The sequence below is a fragment of the Pipistrellus kuhlii genome, unplaced genomic scaffold, assembly GCF_014108245.1.
Source record: "Pipistrellus kuhlii isolate mPipKuh1 unplaced genomic scaffold, mPipKuh1.p scaffold_m20_p_10, whole genome shotgun sequence".
In the NCBI taxonomy this organism is placed as follows: domain Eukaryota; kingdom Metazoa; phylum Chordata; class Mammalia; order Chiroptera; family Vespertilionidae; genus Pipistrellus; species Pipistrellus kuhlii.
Window position 1 is genome coordinate 30,489,232 of NW_023425405.1, and position 23,651 is coordinate 30,512,882.

General features: G+C 35.0%; 1 protein-coding gene across 1 annotated transcript in view; it reads left to right on the forward strand.

The window, feature by feature from the left end:
- Nucleotides 1–23,651, forward strand: part of AGMO (alkylglycerol monooxygenase) — a 257,909-nt gene that overhangs the window by 93,077 nt on the left and 141,181 nt on the right. Inside the window, exons 4-5 of the mRNA XM_036429286.2 lie at nt 4,453–4,556; nt 19,227–19,322. Of these exons, the coding sequence (XP_036285179.1) occupies nt 4,453–4,556; nt 19,227–19,322 (200 nt within the window). The remainder of the gene's footprint in view (nt 1–4,452; nt 4,557–19,226; nt 19,323–23,651) is intronic.

Here is a 23,651-nt window from a genome sequence, read left to right on the forward strand (position 1 = left end):
GCTAAATGTTGCAAAGAGTGCTGCTAACATGCCTATCTTGATGCCAAGCATCACTAACATTTTGCAAATATGCCTGTAACATTTTTCTTTCATAACTTGAGGAATTTCCAAATTCTGAATAACTCAAAATCTGATGTTCTATCCACATTGAAAATTAAATACCTGTCTTATAGCTTTAAAAATTCCTTGTAGACCTGTTTATGTCTCAGATTAATTTAAAAGTTATTTCTCTCCATTCTATAGCTGACAAGATATGAGAGGAGAGACTTATATAGAGACTTTAGATGTATAATGTCTGTAGACTTTCTTTGTTTCTAAATGTCTCCAAATTTCTCATCATTTCTGAAAAATTTCTACAAAATTGTCCCTGTTCTTTGTTATATATACTAAAAATATTTTTTTCACAAACCCCTCAAGTATATGAACTAGATTTACATCAAAATGAAAACTTTTGTTCTTCATAAGATAGAGTTAAAATATGAAAAGTCAAACTGCAAACTAGGAGAAAATGCTTGCAAATCACACATCTAGTAAAGGATTTGTATGAAGAATATACAAAGACTTCTCAAAACTCAATAGTAAAAAATAACCAAATTAAAATGTGGGTACAGATTTTCAATAGGCAGTTCAAAAAAGACTTTTAGTCTTTAATTTGCATTGCTAACTGCTCCCCTGCCAGCCTAATTGCCCCTAACTGACCTCCTTTACTGGCCTGGTCACTCCTAACTGTCCTCCCCAGCAGGCCTGCTCGCTTCCAACTTCCCTTCTCTGCCGGCCTGGTCATCCCTAACTGTCCTCTCCTGCAGTCTCCCTTGCAGGCCTGGTCTCTCCCAGCTGCCCTCCCCTAATGGCCATCTTGTGGGAGCCATCTTGTGTCACATGGGGGCAGCCATGTTGTGTGTTGGAGTGATGGTCAATTTACATATTATGCTTTTATTAAATAGGATAGAGGCCTGGTGCAAGGGTGGGGACTGGGTAGTTTGCCCTAAAGGGTGTCACTGATTAGAGTGGGATTCACTTGGGGTGTGGGGTGGCCTGGGTGAGGGGCCTGTGGTGGTTTGCAGGCTGGCCACATCCCCCAGCAACCCAAGTGGAGGCCTTGGTATCTGGGATTTATTTATCTTCTATAATTGAAACTTTGTAGCCTTGAGTGGAGTCCAGGGCTGACCAGGGTGTGCAGGAAGCTTGCTTTCCTCCATTGCCAGGGAAACCCAAGCCTTATTCTTGCTCCATGGCTGCAGCCTTCTTGGTTGAGTTAATTTGCATACTCACTCCTGATTGGCTGGGGGCGTGGCTTGTGGGTGTAGAAGAGGTACTTTCAATTTGCATATTTCTCTTTTATTAGATAGGATTATATTATTGAAAAACCCTAATAATATACCATATGTTTGTATAATGATAATTAACTTGCAGGAAAGAAAATTGTTATTAACTACAACTTACATTTTTTATAGAAAGTCTATTGCAATAATATGTTTCAGTTTACTAGTTGTGATTTTATTTTCCCATTAGGACAATTACTTTATCAAATCAAGAATTAGGGAAGATGAACATATTTACAAACGCACTATCAAATTTCCTGATATTATTTACAAAAGAACTGTTATAATAACTTACAATAAGTTACATTTTATAAAAAAATTTATTTACTTTAAGAAAGCATAATATAGACTGTGAAAAAAATCCCATATTCTTGTTTTCCCCCAATTCTGCAAAGTGACAGAGGTAAAGCAATAAAATCCTGTTACTGTACCCTGTTTACACAGCTGTACTTCATTGAATGAAGGCTTGTGTTACACACGGTTTGTGATAGGAAGTAAATGCTTTTAAAACAACTAAAGAGACAGGTCTTTGACCTCCACCTTTGTGGATTCTTTGTTCAGCCATTTAACTTATGTGGAGGTAATAAGGAAGTAGTTTCAATATATCTTATCACCCTCTAACCTCATTTGGTTAGTTTTTCCCCTTGTGCACTCAGACCATGGATGCATAATGATGAGTTTCTTAAAAACAAATCCTGAAAGTTCCAAAAAAATGGACAGTTATTTTATTTGTGATGAAGTTTGTAAGTCATGGGTTCTGAAATAGTGGATGTGTTCTAAAAAGATAATACTGTTTAGATTGCTTCAGGAGCTCAATCTGTAAGAAGTTTTAAAAGATTTAGGACATTCCTCAAATTTAGTACCTCTTAATAAATTTTCAAATAACATCTAAAGTTATCAAGTACCCAAGGTTTCTTTGCATATCTCTTATTTGTAGCTAAATAGCTAGTTAGGTTCTAGGTTATTTCAGAGATTATGCCTGGGAAGTTAAGGGTCATTATGGTGAAATAGTTCTTACTTATATAAGAAGAATTTTCTTAATTGCTTGGGTAAAAATATAGAGTCATTACTGTATATGATTAAAAAAAAGTCAACCAATCAGGATCTAAGTTACATATACTAGTACGTAGATAGAAGATTTATAAATATACTTGCAAATACATGACTTTAATAGAAATGACTTTTGATAGGGATATTGATTCATAATTCTGTTCACAATATTCTTATTCTCACAGAAATAAGTTCTTCTTAAATCTCTGAGCTATCATTTATTTACCAAAACACTTCAGCAAAAGCTATCTTGGCCGAGACCGGTTTGGCTCAATGGATAGAGCGTCGGCTTGGGGACTGAAGGGTCCCGGGTTTGATTCCGGTCAAGGGCAAGTACCTTGGTTGCGGGCACATCCCCAGTGGGGGGTGTGCAAGAGGCAGCTGGTCGATGACTCTCTCTTTCATCGATGTTTCTAGCTCTCTATCTCCCTTCCTCTCTGTACAAAATCAATAAAATATATTTAAAAAAAAAATGCTATCTTGTTTGGTAACTCCTTGTACAGGTTGTTCTGAGAGCTTCATTTCCTAAACAAATGGCTAAGGAGTGCACCCAGATTAAATATATAGGGTGCCCCCCAGAAAGTGTGTATACACATTTTGAAAAATAATAGAGGCACTGTTTATTAAAATACATTTCATTTTCAAAACTGAACTGTCATCTGTTAAACTTTGTATATATTTCTTGGAACAGTGTGTATATATAATATATGTTTATATAATATGTGTTTAACATATAATATGTAATTAATATGTAATGTATGATATATGTATTATATAACATGTAATTATTAATATATAACACATGCTATATATGACATAGTGTATATATAATATATAATACTATATGTAATATAGTGTATATGTAATATATATTTATATATATAATATAGGTGTATATTATATAGATATACTTTTTATAAAAACCTCTAATAAATTATTCTGCTATATGCCATGAATTATAACTATTAGTTTATGGCAATTGCAAAGAAAAATAACCTCAAATTTTCACTTATGTTCACTGTTCAGTTCCCATGAATTTAAGCCCCAAAGATTTAATTTCTAATCAATACTGACAGATATATAATGATTATATCATATAATTAATTCTACCTCCTGTATTTATAGCAAAGGACTAAATATAAATTAGTTTAGCTAAGAACATAATTTTTAAATATTAAATATAATATTGTGGGGCATTTTAATCTTCATAGACAGTGAAAAATACAGACAGAATAAAAAGTGTGGCCTTGTTCTTCTTTGTGTCATCTGCTTTAGGGGTCATTTTATAGTGGCATATTTATTGTAAACAAATCAAACAACTATCTTTTTTGTGTATATATGAATTTCAATGCATTAAGGGGTTAATTTGTATAATACTTGGTGGAAATTACAACTTATGTTTCCTTTTCTATTATGAGCATAAAGCAGTTATGAGGGACAATTTTAGAAATTGCATAGTGTTTTTGTAAAGCATGAAAAAAAAAAAACCACGTAACTATTAGCTAATATATTTGTTAATAAAAATGAAACCTTAAATCCAAGGAACAAATATTATTTTGCTTTGCCTCTTATTTCAATAGACATAGTATGAAATTTCTTAAAATGCCATCAGGAAATAATATTATGTAATATTTTATTCCAAAATATATGCAGCAAGTTCTCCCATCAGAGTATTCTTCTTTAATTAGAAATATGTTATCACATACTGAAATATCATCACTGTTCGTTGACTCTATTATTATAACATTACCAGTTAGTTTTTATGATCTGTCATACTGTAATATGTTAGCAAAGTGTAAATTTTGGAAGTCATTTCAATTTGCTAGAGGCATTTAATTATATCATATACACTATACATGTTTATTGGCTATGTTTCAATTTTTTACTTATTTGTAATTTATACCCTCCTTGCTTCCAAAAGTGATTTGAAGCAGCTTATTTTAATTATAATTATATTAGCTAGTTTTTTCAGAGATGTTCCAGATTTTCTTCCTCACTCAACAGAGCAGCATACATAACTGAAAATGGAAGTTGCTTTGTTCTTATTCTCATGGCTCGTTTCAAATTATGTGTTTTGCAGAGGTTAATATTATGTGGGCTGCACACCAAACACACCACAGTTCTGAAGACTATAACTTATCCACAGCACTGAGACAATCTACCTTCCAAATATATACTTCCTGGGTAAGTTGTATGAAATTGAATAAATGTAATAATATAATTCATTTTTAAAACATCTCAGCTGTTTCTATTTCCTCTGAGTAAACTAATAAGGTGTTTTTGGTAAAATCCTTCTTTCTCCCCTCTAAGTACAGACACTAAAATGAAGCAAGTGGTGCTTTCCAATGACAGTCTTTTATTTAAGTGATAAAACTCACCCTGGGGTATAGAGCAAGGTAAGAAAGTGGCTATCTGTTTTTTATTTACTATTCAATAAGGGATGTGCTACATCGACAATGTATCTCAATTCAAATATATGCAAAAATTTTATTACAAACTTTTAAAAGCGTTTTTTTTTTTTTTTTTTTTTTTTTTTTAATGAGTTTCCACTTCTGAATGCCCCAGGGAAATCTACTTAAACTCTTTGCTTTTTATCTATTTATTAGAGCAGCCAGTGTAATGCTCAACAAAAAGTTTGGCTCTACAATACTTTCACACAAGGAAATGACAACACTAATGAATACCACAAATAGCCCCTCATTTGAAGTCTCTTCTGATAAAAGCTCATCCACTCGGTAACAACCCTCACATTGGATTTACTGCCTGGCCGGTGTGGCTCAATGGTTGAGCATTTACCTATGAACCAGGAGGTCAAGTTCAATTCCTGGTCAAGGCACATGCCTGGGTTTTGGGTTCAATCCCCTGTAGCAGGCACACAGGAGGCAGCCAATCAAAGATTCTGTCTCATTATTGATGTTTTTCTCTCTCTCTCCCTTCCTTTTTGAAATCAATAAAAATATATATCTTTTTTTTTTTTAAAGGTGGCCTTCCACATTAAAACAAAAAATAAGCTGCTTGCTAACTATAAATTATACTGATCTAACATTTGCATGGTTCTTTTTTGTTTTTGAGGTACTTCTTTTAGTTGCCATTTGTTGAGTACTTTCCATGTTCTACACAATCTTCAAAGACCTCTTGATGTATTAACTCATTTAAATTCATGACAACTTTAAATACAGATATCACTACAACTCTAATTTTTAAATCATGGAACTAAATCCATAGTTTAGACACAAAACTAATAAAAGGAGTAGAATCAGGATCCCAGATTTTAACCTTTACACTACATCCTCTTCCACATGTCTCTGTATTACCTTTCACTTATGTTATTTCATCATATCCTCACAAATAGGCCCATGCAATGCTAGATCAAATGTTACTAATGTTGGGGAATCAAATATCAGTGAGGTAAATTCGAGCTAGTAAGTGATAGAGACCCATGTGTTAAACCAGATGCCCAAATAGATAGAAAAAATATACTTATTGGCATGTGTTCTTACTCAAACATTAGAATAGGCAAAACAAATCTGTAAGGCAGGATGGTACTAATAGGTTTGCTGAAATGGATATTAAAAGTAATCCTCCACCTCCACCACTGCTCCCAATTCCACATACTTGTGTTATAGCTTCTATTAATTTCCTAGGGCTGCCATAACAAAGTACCACAAAGTGGGCTGCTTACAACAGAAATGTACTGTCTTACTGTTCTGAAGGCCAGAAGTCTGAAATCAAAGTATGGGCATGGCCATGGTCCCTCTGAACTCTCCAGGGAAGTTGCTGATCTAGATTCCTTTCCTAGGTCCTGAGAGTTCCTTGGCCTTGGGGAGCATAACCCCAGTCTTCACCTGGCCATCTCCTTGTGTCTATGTCCATATTTCTCTTGGTTTTATAAGAAGCCCATCCTACTCCATTAATTCCTCATCATAACTAATTACATCCACAGTGACTATTTCCAAATTAGGTCCCATTGTGAGGTATTATGGAATATGAGGTATTAAGGGATATGTATTTTAACACATTAATTTTGGGGGTACAATATAATCTATAATACAATTCTAAGCATGTGTGTAAAAGAAGGATCATATATACTGGAGGCCTGGTGCATGAAATTTGTGCAAGGGCGTGGCCCTTGCCACTGCTATGGCTGCCTTGGCCCCACTACTGCAGAAACTGCCTCTGCCTTGGCCCCACTGCTGCTTCTTTGTCTGGAAGGAAGTTCGGAAGGACGTCTGGTCTAATTAGCATGTTATGCTTTTTAGGTGTACCAGTTAATGTGGATTTTTTCAACAGATGGAGTTACACATATGTTGATATATATGCGATTTGATATGTATGGTATTTTGTTGTATTGATGCAAATGTCAAAACTTAATATGTAAAATTAGCTGAAGGTGTTAACATCATAGATATTTTCACACTTAAAAATGTCAAATTTCGAGCTAAAAAAGCATTTGCTGGAAATTTTAATTTATTACTTCATTTTGAAGAAAAGTGCTGCTGAATACTTAGGGAAGGTTATAGTGAATATGCTCCACCTGAAGATACTTGTGAACACTGGTTTAAATGCTTTAAAAGTGATGATTTCTATGTGAAAGACAAAGAACGTCCAGGTCAACCAAAAAAGTTTGAAGACCAACAATTACAAGCATTATTGGATGAAAATGCATGTCAAACTCAAAAACAACTTGCAGAAAGATTAAATGTTGCTCAGCAAACAATTTCCAATAATTTACAAGCAATGGCAAAGATTTTTAAGGAAGGACAATGGGTGCCACTTCAACTGAACGAAAGACAAATGGAAAACTAAAAAGTCATCAGTAAAATGTTGCTTCAATGGCACGAAAGAAAGTCTTTTTGCATCAAATTGTGACTAGCGATGAAAAGTAGATTTATTTTTAGAATCCCAAATGCACAAAATCATGGGTTGGTCCAGGTCAACCATCAACATCGACTGCAAGGCCAGCTTGCTTCAGAAAGAACGCAATGTGCTGTTTGGTGGGATCTGGAAGGTGTGATATATTATGAGCTTCTAAAACCAGGTGAAACCTTTAATACTGATTGCTATCCACAACAAGTCATCAATTTGAACCATGCTATGATTGAGAAACAACCAGGGTTTTTTTTTTTGTTTTGTTTTGTTTTTGCCCAGGATGTATTAATTCACCTGCTGTATTCACCAGACCTTGTTCCTTCAGCTTCCCACTTGTTCTGATTGATGGCACACACACTTTCTGAGCAGCACTTCAAAACATATGAAGAAGTGGAAAATTTGGTCTCTGAATCATTTGCCTCAAAACAAGAGAAGTTCTTTTGGGACGGTATCCACAAATTACCTGAAAGATGAGGGAAATGTGTAGGTACTCATGGACATTACTTTGAATAAAGCACTTTTGATATTTCTCTTGAAATTATTGTGTTTTCTTTGATTACAAAATCCACCGGTACAGCTAGTATTTTTCCCAAATCCTATAGATTGTGCTGAAAACTCTGGATGGTTCAAAGTGGAAGAAAATTCTATGTATTTTATTGCTGCATAGCTCAAGACTGGCCTAGGGTTCCAATGAATGGAGCAAAGGACAGGCCCCTGATGGAAAGAAAGGATACTGCACACCCCTCCTTCTTAAGAAGTAGTGGCATTAATACAATGTTTTATTATCCTATACAAAATAGGCTGAATATCAGACTGATTAAAATAATAATCTCAAAAACTTCATTCTGTCCTGATTCATGTATTACTCTTTGCATGAGGATAATAATTAGAACTCTGATACCTGCATTTGAGGAAGAACGCCTCCATGAGAGGATGCAGCTGTATTTCATGCTGCTCCAGGTGAATTAATCTTCTGAGGAATCATCAGAGGAAAATGTTTATCAGAGCATAAAAGATTTATTTTAGAACCGAGAGAAATTTTGGAAAAACTGTATTTAAAACATCCATTTTGAAAGCTACCAAAGAATCTCAGAGGAGCCTGCTACATCATGCTGTGTTGAAATTGCTGGTTGGAACTTGAGTTCAGACATATCAGTCCAGTGTATGGTCATCTCTATCCTGGTTTCACTGTATCTTCTGCCCTATTAAGTCAAAGCATCCAAAGTTACAGATTGGAGAAAATTTAAGTGGAATGCAGTTTCACACCTATTTATTGCAGGAATAAATTCCCTTTGCAACTTTATATCAGGTGACCAAGGACATAGAAAAATACCATGATTAAGGAAAAACATTGGGAATGCATCACAAGCTGCTAATTTTTTTTTGGCGGGGGGGCGGTTAAGGGTGCAGGTTGGATTCTGAAGACTTGTAGTTCAGAAAACAAAGGTCTGCACTGTAAATCAGAATGGATTCATTTCTAGTATTTGTAGGTCCTTTGGAGATAATATAGATGGTTCAAGGGTCTATGAAAATTAATAGTCTGTGATAGGCCTTTCTGGACATTAAGGTCCAAGAGCAGTAATCAGGTCTCTATTTTCTTTGACTCTAATATTCTTTTCTTCCAACACTGCTACATAAGGCATGTAATTAATAGTTACTAAGGTAACAGTGCATTTTAGAACAAATAAGAAATAGGTCATGTCAAGATAAAATTGATTTGTAAAATGAAATGCAAAATTAAGCTTCAGAGAGCTTTTCTTTGATAGTACTATGAAAATTAGGGTGACAATTCTGTCATTTAAGCTAGTGAAACTTTTTAATATTTAAAAAATAAAATTTTAAAAATTTCTGACATTTTTGCATTTTTAGCCAGTTTTAAGCTTAGATTTAATATTATCCCAAAAGAGCTCCATTTTAAAGTGAGTATCATTTAAAGTACCAATTATTCATTGGTTTTGCATGCTGTTTCAATCTCATTACATATCTTAATTAATATAATGCCAAAAACATGATAGTCTCTCCACTTTGCAAATAATAAAATACGTCTAGACTCATGGATATTGTGTACTATATAATAGTGTAGGGATTAACATTTTATTTTCTGCCAACTTTATAATAAAATACCTGAATGCTACAATTGTATATTGAAAGCATAGCTACAGAAGTGTTGGAAAAATAAAAGAATGGGGAATGTCAAAGGAATACAGGCGCCAACTTGAAAGAGCTCTCCTGATTCCAATCTGGAACAGTTTGAATAACAAAGAATATAATGTACTGTGGAGTTATAAACCAAAGTATAAATGTCTGTGAAATTGGTCCATACTGATATAGATAAACTAGAGGCCCAGTGCACAAACTTTGTGCACTGAGTGGGGAGGGTGTCCGTCAGCCTGGCCTGCACCCTCTTGCAGTCCAGGAGCCCTCAGGGGATGTCTGACTGCCAGCTTAGGCCTGCTTCCGTGAGCCCAGCTTCTGGCTGAGTAGCGCTCCAAAGCACAATAACCACCAGGGTGCAGCTCCTGCATTGAGTGTCTGCTCCCTGGTGGACAGTGCATATCCTCGTGATCGGTCGTTCTGCCCTTTGATTGATTTTCATATTAGCCTTTTATTATATAGGATGATTGACTAGATAAATAAATGGGAACAAATAGAAGACAAATTCCATTGAAGAATTATAAATAATATATGTAGATATGGTCCTTGTCTAGGAAGTGGAGCTTAATGCCTCCCTAGCTCTGATTTTGAGTGTAGCATGTACATAGTAGGTCTTTTAGTAAGAAAAAGTATGGAAAAGAGGACAGAGGGTCGGGTGGAGAAACTTGGCAAACACAATCTACAATCAAAGGAAACATCCTGGGAAATGATTGTTGGTAGCATTTACCCTTTGATAAAATGTGATAAAAAGGTTATCTTGATAGCATATACCATTTGACAAAGAATGAGAATGGCTTTTTACCCCTGTGGTTTTCATTATAAAAATCCTAACCTCAGTCAAACCAAAGAAAAGTGTCAAACTCAAATTGAGGGACATTCTAAAGATGCTTACATATCTCACTTATAGTATCAATTACTGTACATAGCATGAATACATGAAATAAAAGGGGTATAGTTTCAAAAAACAATTTGTCAAGGGAAATATTTTGCTAAGCTAATATGAAACTGATAATGGTATAAAATAATTTAAATCTCTTATTCTTTTAAATATTTTTCACTTAATAGAAATTTATAGCATATGTGAGATACTTATATTAAAATTAATATATTTTAACATACTTGTGACACATGAAGCTATTGAATGGGAAATAGTAATGAGTTTTCTCCTAAAAACATAGGCATTTAATGATAAATACATTTGTTTAAATAACTAATTTTTAAATAAGTAAATCTTAAATGTAATTTTTAGCTCTGTAATATCTCTCAGTGATTAAAATAGTTTTTTTCCTAGGTTGGAATTATAAAAATATGTTTATATTATATTAACAATGTAAAAAGAAGTAAATTTGAATCACTATCAAGGAAAGAAATATAGTTTTTAACATCAATTAATATAAACCTTTATTATTATAAATTAGATAATATGTAAATATATAATACTATTTTTAAGCATAATTTAAAAAATATATTAATTATATTTAGAAATACTAGATAGCAATTTACTAAGAATAAATAAATCTGGATCACAGCTGCAGCTTAGTTATTAACTAGCTTTGCCCACTCTGAATCAGTCAATTAATGTTTCATTCACAATATTTTATACATGAAATGGGACAGTTAATATTTGCTCTGCCTTGTCATATTATTATTTTGAAGATCATCTTAAATAAAGAATGTGGAAATTCTTTGAACTATATCAAGTATGATTTCACATGTATAATATTGTTTTTTATTGCATATAAGACTATAGAGTAGGGGTGTCGAACTCAATCAGAGAAGGGGCCAAAATCTAAAATCCAGCCTAAATCGCGGGCCGAATGGTTTACTGAACAGTCATAAACTGTCATTGTGATGGAAACGCAGCGGAGTGCAGTGATGACAGCGCGGTGCGGGCCACATTGCAAGGCCTGGCGGGACGGATTTGGCCCGCGGGCCTTGTGTTTGACACATGTGCTATAGAGAAACCTTTAGTGAAATCTATTATCTTTTTATTACATCATACTTCCTGCCAAACAATATAAGCATTTTTCAATATGTGGAAGTTGGAATTATATATTGACAAATGTGAGCAAATAAAGACGCAAGAAACTAACAACTTTGACACAATACAATCAAATGCACTTAGGGTAAAATTCTAAGTAAGTCTTATGACATAGGAGGAAATCATGCCTTGACACCCCCCCCTCCCCAAACCCATGAAGTAAAGAAACAAAACTCTCAGAACCTTGAACCTTGTTTCAGAACTCAAAGGAATGACTACTTCTTCAAGATTCAACCACCAATCAAAACCAGCTAATAAGAAAATTTATGCCCACATAATAAAATAAGTGAAGCCCTCTGCAGGTTTGTGTCTTTTTTTTTTTTTAAATATATTTTATTGATTTTTTACAGAGAGGAAGGGAGAGAGAGAGAAAGCTAGAAACATCAAAGAGAGAGAAACATCGACCAGCTGCCTCTTGAACATCCCTTACTGGGGATGTGCCCACAACCAACATACATGCCCTTGACCAGAATCGAACCTGGGACCTTTCAGTCTGCAGACCCATGCTCTACCACTGAGCCAAACCGGTTTCAGCGAGGTTTGTGTCTTGACCATTTTCAAAGCTCTTATTCTATCATGAATCAGGAAAATTACTCTGTAGTTTACCAGGAAATTTTGGAATTTGATAAAAATTAAATTATTCTGAGTTTCAGTGTTTTTCTTTATGTAAATCTGCTAGTCATTTGTGGTCCTTATAAAGAAGGCTAAATAAGGGGAATCATAGTGAAGAACTCTACATAAAACAGCATTATCCTACTGTCACTTCTTTTTTTGTTGTTGTTAATCCTCACCTGAGGATATTTTTCCATTGACTTTTTAGAGAAAGTGGAAGGAGGAGTTTCTCACCTCGATTGGTTGCCTCCTGCATATGCCCTGTCCAGGGCTGGCCATTGAGCCTGCTACTGAGGCACCTACCCTAAACCAGAATGGAATCAGGACCTTTCAGTCAATGAGCTGACACTCTATCCACTGAGCCAGACCAGCTAGGGCCTATTGTCACTTTTAAACAATGCACAAATGGCTAAAATATTCAACTCCTTTTACATGTTCTTATTTTGAGAAGTACATCCATTCATTTCTCCCCCCTCCCCCCCCAATATACAGTCTTGACTGGTGGAGCCAGTCATGGTGGCAGAGATAGGAGATATAATGAGAAGACATGAGCTTCTGTTCTTAAGGTGATTGCTGTCCTTGGAGGGATTCAAGCAGGCCAACAGCCTTGTACAATAATACAGCTTATTAAGATTCCAGAGAAAACTGTCTGCTCTGATTACCCAGGGAAGAATCACAAAAGAAAGGATGCTTGACCCCAATCTGTAAGAAGAGTAAAAATTTACCTTGGATGGTGTTGTAAATCATACACTATTGTAGAAAGAGAATATCTGTAAAAACACAAAATAATGAAAAAAATATGATAAATTTAGGGAATGAGAAATAAAATGTATGGTAGGTGTATTACTTTTGGGGGGCATTTGTCTTCTGGGGCTGCCATACAAAGTTCCAAAAACTGGGTGACAAGAAGAATTTATAGTCTCACAGTTCTGGAGACTGAAAATCTGAGACTGAGGTGTCAACAGGGTTGGTTCCTTCTGGGGGCTGTGAGGAAAAATTAGTTCCATGCCTTTCTCCTAGCTTTTGGTGGGCTGATGGCAATTTTAGGTGTTTCTTGGCTTGTAGATTCATCACCCTGATCTCTGCCTTCATCTTCACATGGCTTTCTTCTTATGTGCATATATGTCTCTGTGTTTAAATTTCTCCCTTTTTATAAAGAAACCCATCATTGATTTAATACCACACTAATTGCCTCATTAAAAAAAAAAAAAAGTATCTTTATCAGTGCATGAAATTTATGCACGGGGGAGGGGGGTGTAAGTGTCCCTTAGTCCAGCCTGCACCCTCTCCAATCTGGGACCCCTTGGGGGATTTCCATCTCATATTCCGGAACTGCTGGCTCCCAACTGCTAGCCTGCCTGCCAGCCTGATCACCCCCTAATCACTCCATTGCCAGCCTGATCGAAAGCCTAACTGCTCCCCTGCCAGCCCAGTTGCCCCCAACTGCCCTCCCCTGCTGGCCTGGTCGCCTCTAATTGCTGGCCTGGTCACCCCCAACTGCCCTTCCCTGTAGGCCTATTCCCCCCAATTGCCCTCCCTGCCAGCTTGGTTGTCCCTAGCTGTCCTCCCCTTCAGGCATGGTGCCCCCAACTGCCCTCCCCTGTCAGCCTGGGTCCCCCCCCAACTGCCCTCTCTTAATGGCCTGGTCACCCCTAATTGCCCTCCCCTGCTGGCCTGATCGCCCACAACTGCCCTCCCCTGCTGGCCATCTTGTGGCCGGCCATCTTTGACCACATGGGGGTGGCCATCTTGTGAAGGGTGTGAGGGTCAATTTGCATATTACCTCTTTATTATATAGGAGATGTATTAAATATATCCCCCTTTCCTTCCCTCCCCATTGACCCCCTCCACCTTGCCCCTCACCCCCACCCCCTCACCCCCAGCCTTCACCACACTATTCACCTCCATACAGATCCTATTTTCAAATAAGGTTACATTCGTAGGGAGTGGAGGTTCTATGTCTTCTTAGGGGTCACAATTCAACGTGTAACAGTATGATTATGGCTAGAATACAGGATGTATAAGAAGGTGGAATGAACAAAAGAGGAAATGGATACACCCATAGACATGGGAACAGAAAGATGGGCCTAAATCACTTATTCCAAAAGTATAATTTAAGATGTGTTTTAATGATAGAGATCACTACTTTCTATGTGCAACCAGACAATTGGGCTCTGTGTCACTATTAAACATAGACTTAATAAACGTGGGATAGTTGCTTGATTACTCAATCTTTTTTTCTCTCAGTTATGAAGAAAAATTTGTCTCTAAAGTTAATGTCATTAAAAAATGAGAATCATAGACGTGCAGATATTAGTAACGTTAAATTACTTTATTAAAATAATATAGACATTAGTCCTGGAGCTTAGAGATATTTTTTTCATTTTTTTAAAATTAATTAATCACTGAACTTCAACTTTTATGCTTAGCAGCTTCTTCATGGGCAGCTTTTCTCTCTCAGTCTGCTTTTTTCCTCAGTTGTCATGCTTCCTGGCTTCATTTCCTACTTCCCTCAACCTGATTTCCAAGATTTTGGACAGTCCCCTGCCTTCAGTTGCATCTGCACTGAACTCCCCAAGCTGGGCTTGAATTCAGTCACCCACCTACTTCACTCCCACACCCTGACTATTGAGGGCCACGGTGTCCTCCAGCACCAGCTGGGCAGTGCAGTGCTCCTCCGTGTATGGCTTCCAGATACGGCTGCGCTGTCCGTGCTGCTCACCAAAGGACATAGGAGCCTTCTGCCTACCCAGGAGGAGCCTTGCCAGAACTGCCTCTTTCTGTCAGCCAATGTATGTCGCAAACTTCACAGAGAAATGTGAGGTTTTCCCACTCTCTAATTACTGTCCAGATATCTTCATTGAGATTTGTGAATTTATAAGTACATGTAGTTTCTTACTAATAAATTTAAAAAATTAAATATGTGGCTCACATTATATTTCTATTGGAGCTTTTCTCATGTAAGTACATACTTATATACCTCATTTTTTTATTGTTTAAAAGTTGTTTAAAAATTTTATTGCTTAAAATATTTTTTATTGTTTAAAACATTTTAAAATATCACATATGTCACCTCCCCCCACCCCCATTAACACCCCTGGGCCACTCCCACCCCCCAGGACAAGCCCCCACCGGCTCAGTGTCTGTGTCCCTTGTTTATGCTAATGCATAAAAGTCCTTTAGTTGATCTATAACCCTCACCTCCCTCCCCTGCCTTTTCTCTGAGGTTGGATGGTTGATTCAGTATTACCTTGTCTCTGGATCTATTTTTGTTAATCAGTTTATGTTGTTCATTATATTCTAAATATGTGTAAGATCATGTGATATTTATCTATAATACTTTTATAGACAATGTTCACCCTCTTCAGCAGGTCTAGTCCTTCGATTATGACATTGCTTCTATCTTAGTTCCTTTCTTGGTCTTTGACTGATCAGCTACTTTTGGCATTTGTCCCTCTTCTTCCCACCTGGTTCCTTCTGAAAACAACATAAATATACTAACATCTTCCACATTTAAGAATTAAAACTCTTTGCTCATCCACATGTTCTTTCCAAGGAATACCTCCAGCTCACTCCTTTCTTGTTCAAGAAAGAAATAAGTAATATCTACCTCTAGTCCATCAGTTTCTCTGAGTGATTTTTAAACTTCCTTAGGTCTGGATCCTAGACCTACTGCCCCACTGATCCACATCTGCAAATTCAGTGTCATTTTTAGTTCAATTGATATTTGCACAACATATTTGCTTACTCAACAGCCTCGTTGGGATATACTAGTACTATAAGGACTCCAGCAAAGCATTTCCTAAGATGAATTTTATAACCTTTTCTTCCTCCTGTTCAATGTTTTGGTGAATATCCTGCAAAAAATAAGCCAGAAATCTGTGTGTCTTCTGATACTCTTCTGTCCCTCTAATCTTCTAAGTTTAAGTAGTTAGATCTCTTTTAGTATTCTGCCTCTCCCTCCCCCACCTACTTTTGTAGTTAAATGTGCACGATCTTTCACTGGGCTATTAAAATAGATTTCAAATCCATTTTTATATTTCTGACAAGCTTTAAAAAACACCATTAACTGCACCTTCCTAGCCTATGATAAATTCAGTATCCTTAGAATGGCATTAAAAGGCTTTTTCTTTGGTTTTATTGATGTCTAAATTATCTTTATCACAGACTCCCTGATGAAAGATGTGGAATGTTTCTTTTAAAAAATTGCACATTCCCTCATGAACATAAACTTATACTTTCTTTTGGTGATATCAAAGATGTTCATGGATTCCTTGAGATTTATATATGAGTCTCATGATCCCAAATAGTCTCTTGCCACATTCTCCAATACCTTCTTTGTTCATAAGATAAGTATCACATGATTTCAGTAATATGTGGAATCTAATGAACAAAATAAACTTATGAACAAAATAGGTCCAGAGACATAGAGGCATGGCAGACTTTTGAATCTTAGAAGGAAGGTGGTGTGGGTGAGATCAACCAAAGAATTTGTATGCATATATGCTTAACCCAGGGACACAGACAGTAGGGTGATGAAGGGCTGTGGCTGGGTTGGGGGGGCAGGGTGGGGGGAGCTTGAATGGGTCAATGGGGACAAAAGGAACATATGTAATATTTTCAACAATAAACATTACTTAAAATTCATTTATGAAAAAATAACTTATTAGATATGACTTCTATAAAAATATAATAAAATAACGTATGGTAGACCAGTGTAACCTTAAGAGCCTTGGAATGAGAATGACATGAGTTTGGATGCATGTCAGAAATTGATATATTTGTTAAATAGTATAATGTCACCTGGCAGGTTCTGTGAGTTTTAAGTTTGAAGAAGGAGAAATTTATTCTGTCAAAATTAGTACCATTTGAGGCTTTCTGATGGAAGGGGCATTTAAATTGGTTTTAAAAACTATAGAGAATTTGGGAAAGCAAAGATTGGAGGTAGAGAAGATAGTGATAATCCTCAGACCTCAATGACATTACCAAGCTATAGGAATTAGAATTTTGATTATATCATTAGATTATTTTTTATAGTACTATGTTAATCACAAGAATTTAAATTTCATGTGATTCATGTCACTCTCTGACCTTACTTCCTTTCTTTATTTCTTATTAGAAAGGTGATTTTCTGACATTCATGCTGAGTTCATTTTTCTAATTGTCAGTTCATATATTTAATGATTTGTAAGAATTGAGACATTGTTTCCTCAAGTGTGTTTTTAGGAAATCCAATCTTATGGAAATCTTATTAAGAAAGTATTCTATAGGGTAACTGGCTTGTGGTTGATGACAGAGTGGTAAAGGCTCTGAGAAGTTCTGTGCTGAACTCCACTTGTTTAACTCACCACTTCACAATTTATATGAGCATAGAACACCCTTTTCCATAATTGCTGTTACTATCTCAAAGGACTATTTCTCCATACTTTGGGGTATTATAATGAATATTCATCTGGTATGCACTCTCTTTCCAAATAGACTATTTATTAAGAATCCAAGTTGTCTTACATTTTTACTCACATCTTGAAGATTGCAAAATACTCCTTAACTCAAAGTACTTATATCATAGGTCATATATGTGTTTAAATAGTTTTATGAACCTATTGTAAGAGAACTGTTTTTATATATTACAAAGAAATTCATATTACAGTATAACAGATCTTTTGGAACCAAAAGGATGGCTAAATTTCAAATGGTTTTCGTCTTCCCAATACATTTGAGGAAACTGAAGCCTCAAAGTTTTAAGAACTTTTGTGAATGTCATAGAGAGATTCTGCAGTAGAACCAAAGCTTAAAAGTGCATATCTTAAAGAGCCCAATTCTTTTTTCATTGCTCACTAATCTAATTAATTGCTTGATGATGCATTTATAAACTATGAAACTGATCCTGTTTGTTATGACAGTTGAGATTTTTCGTGGCTTAAGTTTAGAACCAAAAGCCAGAAGAGTTTATGTAAATGACCAATTTTTACTATATAATCATTACTAAACATTGTCGAAATATATCTGGCCTAATTGAGAACAAAACCTTTAAAATAATTTAGAAATAAAATTTTAAAATTCAGAAGAAATATTTTTAAATATATAGAATGTTGGAAATGTTCACTCTACAAAATACAAAACATAAAGAGAAGTCAGCTTCTTTTCATTCCTATTTGGTTGTTTAGTGTTTTTATTTAATAAGATATTTTCCTAGCAACATGAAACCACTCTTGGGGATCAAAGTCATTAGGATAATACAGCAGATTGTGTTTATTAGTTGATTCTAACCAGTTCTGCGGTTTAAGCATAATTTGTTTTTTTTAAGGCAGAGATATTTCCATCTGTTAGGAAATATTCAACTTTAAAATTTGTTTCCACTACCCCACTATATCATAGACTCTGACTTGCTAACTTTAGAAAAATTAGACTATATTGTACCCTCAATCAACCACATAAAAAACAAATCTGAAAGGGCAAATTTATTTTAACCTCTCTTGATATTTATCACTTTTTAAAAAATATATATATATTATTGATTTTTTTACAGAGAGGAAGAGAGAGAGATAGAGACTTAGAAACATCAATGAGAGAGAAACATCGATCAGCCGCCTCCTACACACCTCCCACCGGGGATGTGCCCGCAACCAATGCACATGCCCCTGACCAGAATCGAACCCGGGACCCTCCAGTCCACAGGCCGACGCTCTATCCACTGAGCCAAACTGATTTCGGCATAAAATCAGTTTGTTACTATAATTTCTTGTTACTACTAAAAATGCCATACAGACATCGGGAACTGCCGAGGTATGAAGGCACATGATCCTGCATTTCTTTCACTTAAAAAAAATGAGTGTTTGTGTCTGTATAGAAAATCTCTATACTCCAGGAAGTATATCTAGTCTTCTGAGGATTAAGGATATAACACACCATGGATGGTATTTATAACTAGACAACTTGAAGTACTAAAAACTTCAAGTGAACTTAACTCTAATATGTCTCCAACTTTATCACCATGTGGAAAATTAATGTTGCAAAGTCAAACATTACAATAAAACACAAGAAATAAGGTAAATTTGTAAAAGGATGAGATATATTTGCTGAAGTGTATAGTATACTCAGATGTTGAACCATTAGTAATAATATATGTTATGTTTAGAAACAATATGTGCAAATTTTAAAATTTTTTAATATTTCAGATATTCTACTCTCCCATGGCCCTCTTTGTACCACCTTCGGTATATGCTGTTCATCTTCAGTTCAATCTCCTCTACCAGTTTTGGATCCACACAGAGGTATATCCTTTTTTTTGCTTTTTGTTTTGTTTAAGTTTTATACCTAACTAGCCTGCAGCAAGGTCCTGGAAATCCACTAGCAGCTGATTTATTGTGTAAGAAAATCTTTGTCTGCATTCTTTAAGGAGAAACATCTGTTCATTTTTATTCCTTTTTACTGAATATATATTGCAAAGTTTATAAGAAGCAATGAGGCCAGTTGGTCTCAATTAAATAAAACCATTTTTGAACTATTAAGTACCAAAACATTTTAATACTTTATTCAATACAATATCTTCCTGTATTGCAGTTTATTAAACATTGTTTGCCAAAAGATGTTGAAATTTATTTTAATATAAAGATATAAATTTATATATATATATAATTTATGTATGCTTCTAAATATATATATATAATATCTACATATAAATATTGTTATAAATTATTTAATAATATAACTTAGTATTATGTATTAATATCTATTTAATTACATATATAAATATATAATATTTATACATTATATAAGTGGGAAGTTCTTTATAAAATTCCTTGACAAAATTTTAATGCCTAAAAAAATTACAAAACTATTTTTTGTTTGGAAATCTTGCTTCAATTTTAGAGTTTGAATTTTATTTAAAAGATGTTCAATATATTGTTAGGGTAGGTTTTTTCCCACCAGAAAAATGAACAAATGTAATTTCTTGGATCTTCTGTGATACCTCAAATTGTCAAACCTGAATGTTTGTAGAAAGATCATTATGGAACTGATTGGTTTATGAACTATTGTACTGAACTGGTTGTTAAGTACCACAAAAATCACAGATGCAGAAAACTTCTTACTTATACACATGAGAACCCTTTCAAGCATTTGGTATTTATTGGAGGTCTTTTGAAGTTCTATAGGAAGCACATTGACAGGTGTTGCAACTGGTTGAACAATACCGCAAATCACAGCTGCATTAGATGCCAAAGCTTGATGCAACAAAGAGCATTATTTCATTAATCTGCAGTATTTCATGCTACTGACTTGCTTGGAATAGAGACTGTTACTATGACTTTAGGCATATGTGGCATTATTAGAAGATATGTTATGAAATAGCATTGGATTTTATGGTAGTTGACATACATCAAACAGCCAATATTATAACCATCTGAAAGAGTTGTTGAGGTCAATTCTGACTCTAGAGGTCAAAGACCAAATTTGTTTAAATCACTGAGGGAAGCTTTCTGATGATTTACATGGAGGGGATAAAGGAGAATTACATTTTTATAACAGCTCTGCTCCAGGTCATGCCATGTGTTGGGTTCATGAATTAGTTTGGATACAGAACAATGGTGCCTAAGTAAAGTCTGCCTTTTCCTGTATCGATATAAGAGGATAATGAGCCAGGGCTTGAGTACCATCTTAAAAAGAAAGGGAGAGTGGAGGAAAGCCATTGATGAGGCATTTCTTTCAAGCTCAGAAATTTCAGGTGGCTTCACTTCCAACTCAAAATGCATCAGAATTCTCACTTGTATTATACACCATGCTTTTGATTGTACTGTACGATGTGTAGTTACTACAGTTGAGTTGCACAAGAAGCAAGAGCACACTTTCTGAAATTAAGATTTGGATTTGGATCTTGGAATTTTAAGTTATATTACTAGCTGTGAATATATTTCTAAGGGTGTTTTATTTGCAACTGTGTTTATTTAATTTACAAATAATAAAATAATTTAGGAAATAAAACCAAGATATTTGTATCAGTGGCTGCTTTTTGAGAAAGGGGCAAGTGAAATAGAGTGGGGAAAAGACAGCCTTTAACAAATTATTCTTATCATGTGCTTTCTCTACTTTTTCAGTTAAAGGTTAATACACATTCGATTTAAAAATAAAATTTGAAAACAATTATCTCAGTCTAAAAAAATACTTTATGCCTTTTTAGGCCACTTGAGCACTGCTTCATTTCTGGCATCTTACTTGGTGGTTAATTCACAGAAACAATATGTGAGCCATAGACATGACAGTGTTGGCCAAAGTCTGCACATTCCTGAATGGAAATTTGACTCTTATAGTTGTTTCACTTCTGCTGACCTCCATAAAATCAGTTCTCACTTGGAAGGGAATCTGAAGGAGGTACTGATTTTCTAAAAGTGAAGAGAAGTTCATTCCCTTCCATCAATCAGGCTAGGATTTTATATGAAAGAAAAAATAGGACAATTTTTGTTTATTTTTGGGTTACTTTGATGAAGAAACAGCACTATCTCTTCCCTTCCTCTCCTTTGAAAGTTATAAAAATTTTGCTTGATTAATTAATACTCTTTCTTAATTTTTATGACTACATTTTTGTTCATTCATTTGAAATATCTGCAGCATATAGTTGTACTCTTTCCTTGTGAGTATACTAAAAGTAATCAAAATCGTTTTGAATGTAATAAGTGTGGAATGTTATAACTATTTTAGATATATTAGGTATTTGGGTGTTAGCTGATTTCTACAATACAGAAATAATAGTATCATTATCTATAACCTTTCAGTTATCTTAAATTTACTGTCATATGTTCATATACATATAAGATAATTCTTGGGCAGAGAAATGTAACATAAATAATTATTTGGTATTGAATATTTGCACCATGTAATTAAATGATCTGTATAGTGCTAAATTGAGAGAGATTTGTGTGCAGATAGTGTGGTTCCTCCCTCTGTGGTTCCATGAGAGGGGTCCCACTTTAAATTTCCAGTCCGTAGATCAAAATTCCATCTCAGACCCCTATATTAATGAGACTAGAATTTTCTTTTTGAACTCTATCCCTTTCCCCTTCATTGTATCACATTCTTTAGGACAGTCATTCTATTTGAATACTTCTTTGTCAACTATATCCACCAAACACAAAGATTGCCATCACCGAAAATGAACAAACTCTGAAGAAAACAAATTCTTTTCATTAATAATCTTTATACTCTACCACTCTCCCAATCATATCTTTCACTAAGGATGTATTTATGTTAGACCTATATGTAGGATCAATAGAAATTAGAGCATAGGAGTATTGCAGAAATGCAGTGTTCAGAATTAGAAAGCAAATGGAATGTGCAGTAGAACAATGAGGCAATATAACTGAAGTGACAAGAGAAACCAGAAATTGGCAGAAGCTAGGACATATAGAAAGGAAGAGGAAAATGTAGCTCTATGGCAACAAAACAATAGACTAGTAGCAACATGAGCAAATATTTAGGAAATTTAGCCCTAGCTGGTTTGGCTCAGTGGATAGAGCCATTGGCCTGTGGGACAGAAGGATTTGGGATTCAGTTCTGGTCAAGGGCATGTACCTTGGTTGCAGGCTCCTCCCCAGCCCAGGTCCTGATTGGGGCACATGCAGGAGGCAATAAATCAATGTATTTCTCTCACATCGATATTTCCCTCTATCTCCTACTTTCTCTAAAAAATCAATGGAAAAATATTGCCAGGTAAGGATTAAAAATTAAAAATTAAATATGCAAGTAACTTACCCTGGATTTCATAAGTAAATGTAACAGGTAGTCAAGATCCATATTCTTTGCTCTTACCCACTACATTATAAAGCTTCCCTGTAGATGGTTCATTTCTGATCTTAATGTTATAATAAAATTGCCACTATGTGTTAAGCATCCAGTATGTTCCAAGCAAAAAATGTTGTATTTCATGTCCATAAAGTAATTTGAATCACTAGAGACCAATTAAACTTTTACAGGTTATAAAGAATGAATATAAATTCAAGTAACTTCAGTTAATGGGGTTTTATTTTAAGGGGACATGTAGAAGTACATGTAGCAGGAAACCATTGCAGAAATTTAATAGACAATTTCGGAAAACTGGAATTTTTATATTCACTAACTCTGTAACAAACACTGTCCCTTTAAAAGCTAATAATATTGTGGTCTTACAGTTTATCTAGGTATCATGGTTGGTTTCAGTGCTTGCATTTTGGCCTACTCACCCATTGCATTTACTCTTCAAACAATGTAATTTATTCAGTATATCTTCATAGATAAGAACAGGGTTCATAAAAATCCTATATGGCATAGTGGAAAGATCAAGGCTGTGGGTTAGTTAACACAGAAATGAGGTATACTCTTCTCTTCTCTTCTAATTATCGTGTAACTTGTATAGACATCTACTTGTTCTTCAAATTTATTCTCTGAGGCTAGTCTCACTGTAAAGCATTTGGTGATGTTCTATTGCTTGCTGAATAAAAGTCTAAATTTTTTTACATTTCATGTTTCTCATGTACTGCCTTCTCTTGATGCACATGACATTACTTTACATTCTTTGGAAGTCAATCAAGCTAGACCATTTCTATTTCCCATATATATTTGATGTGTAATAA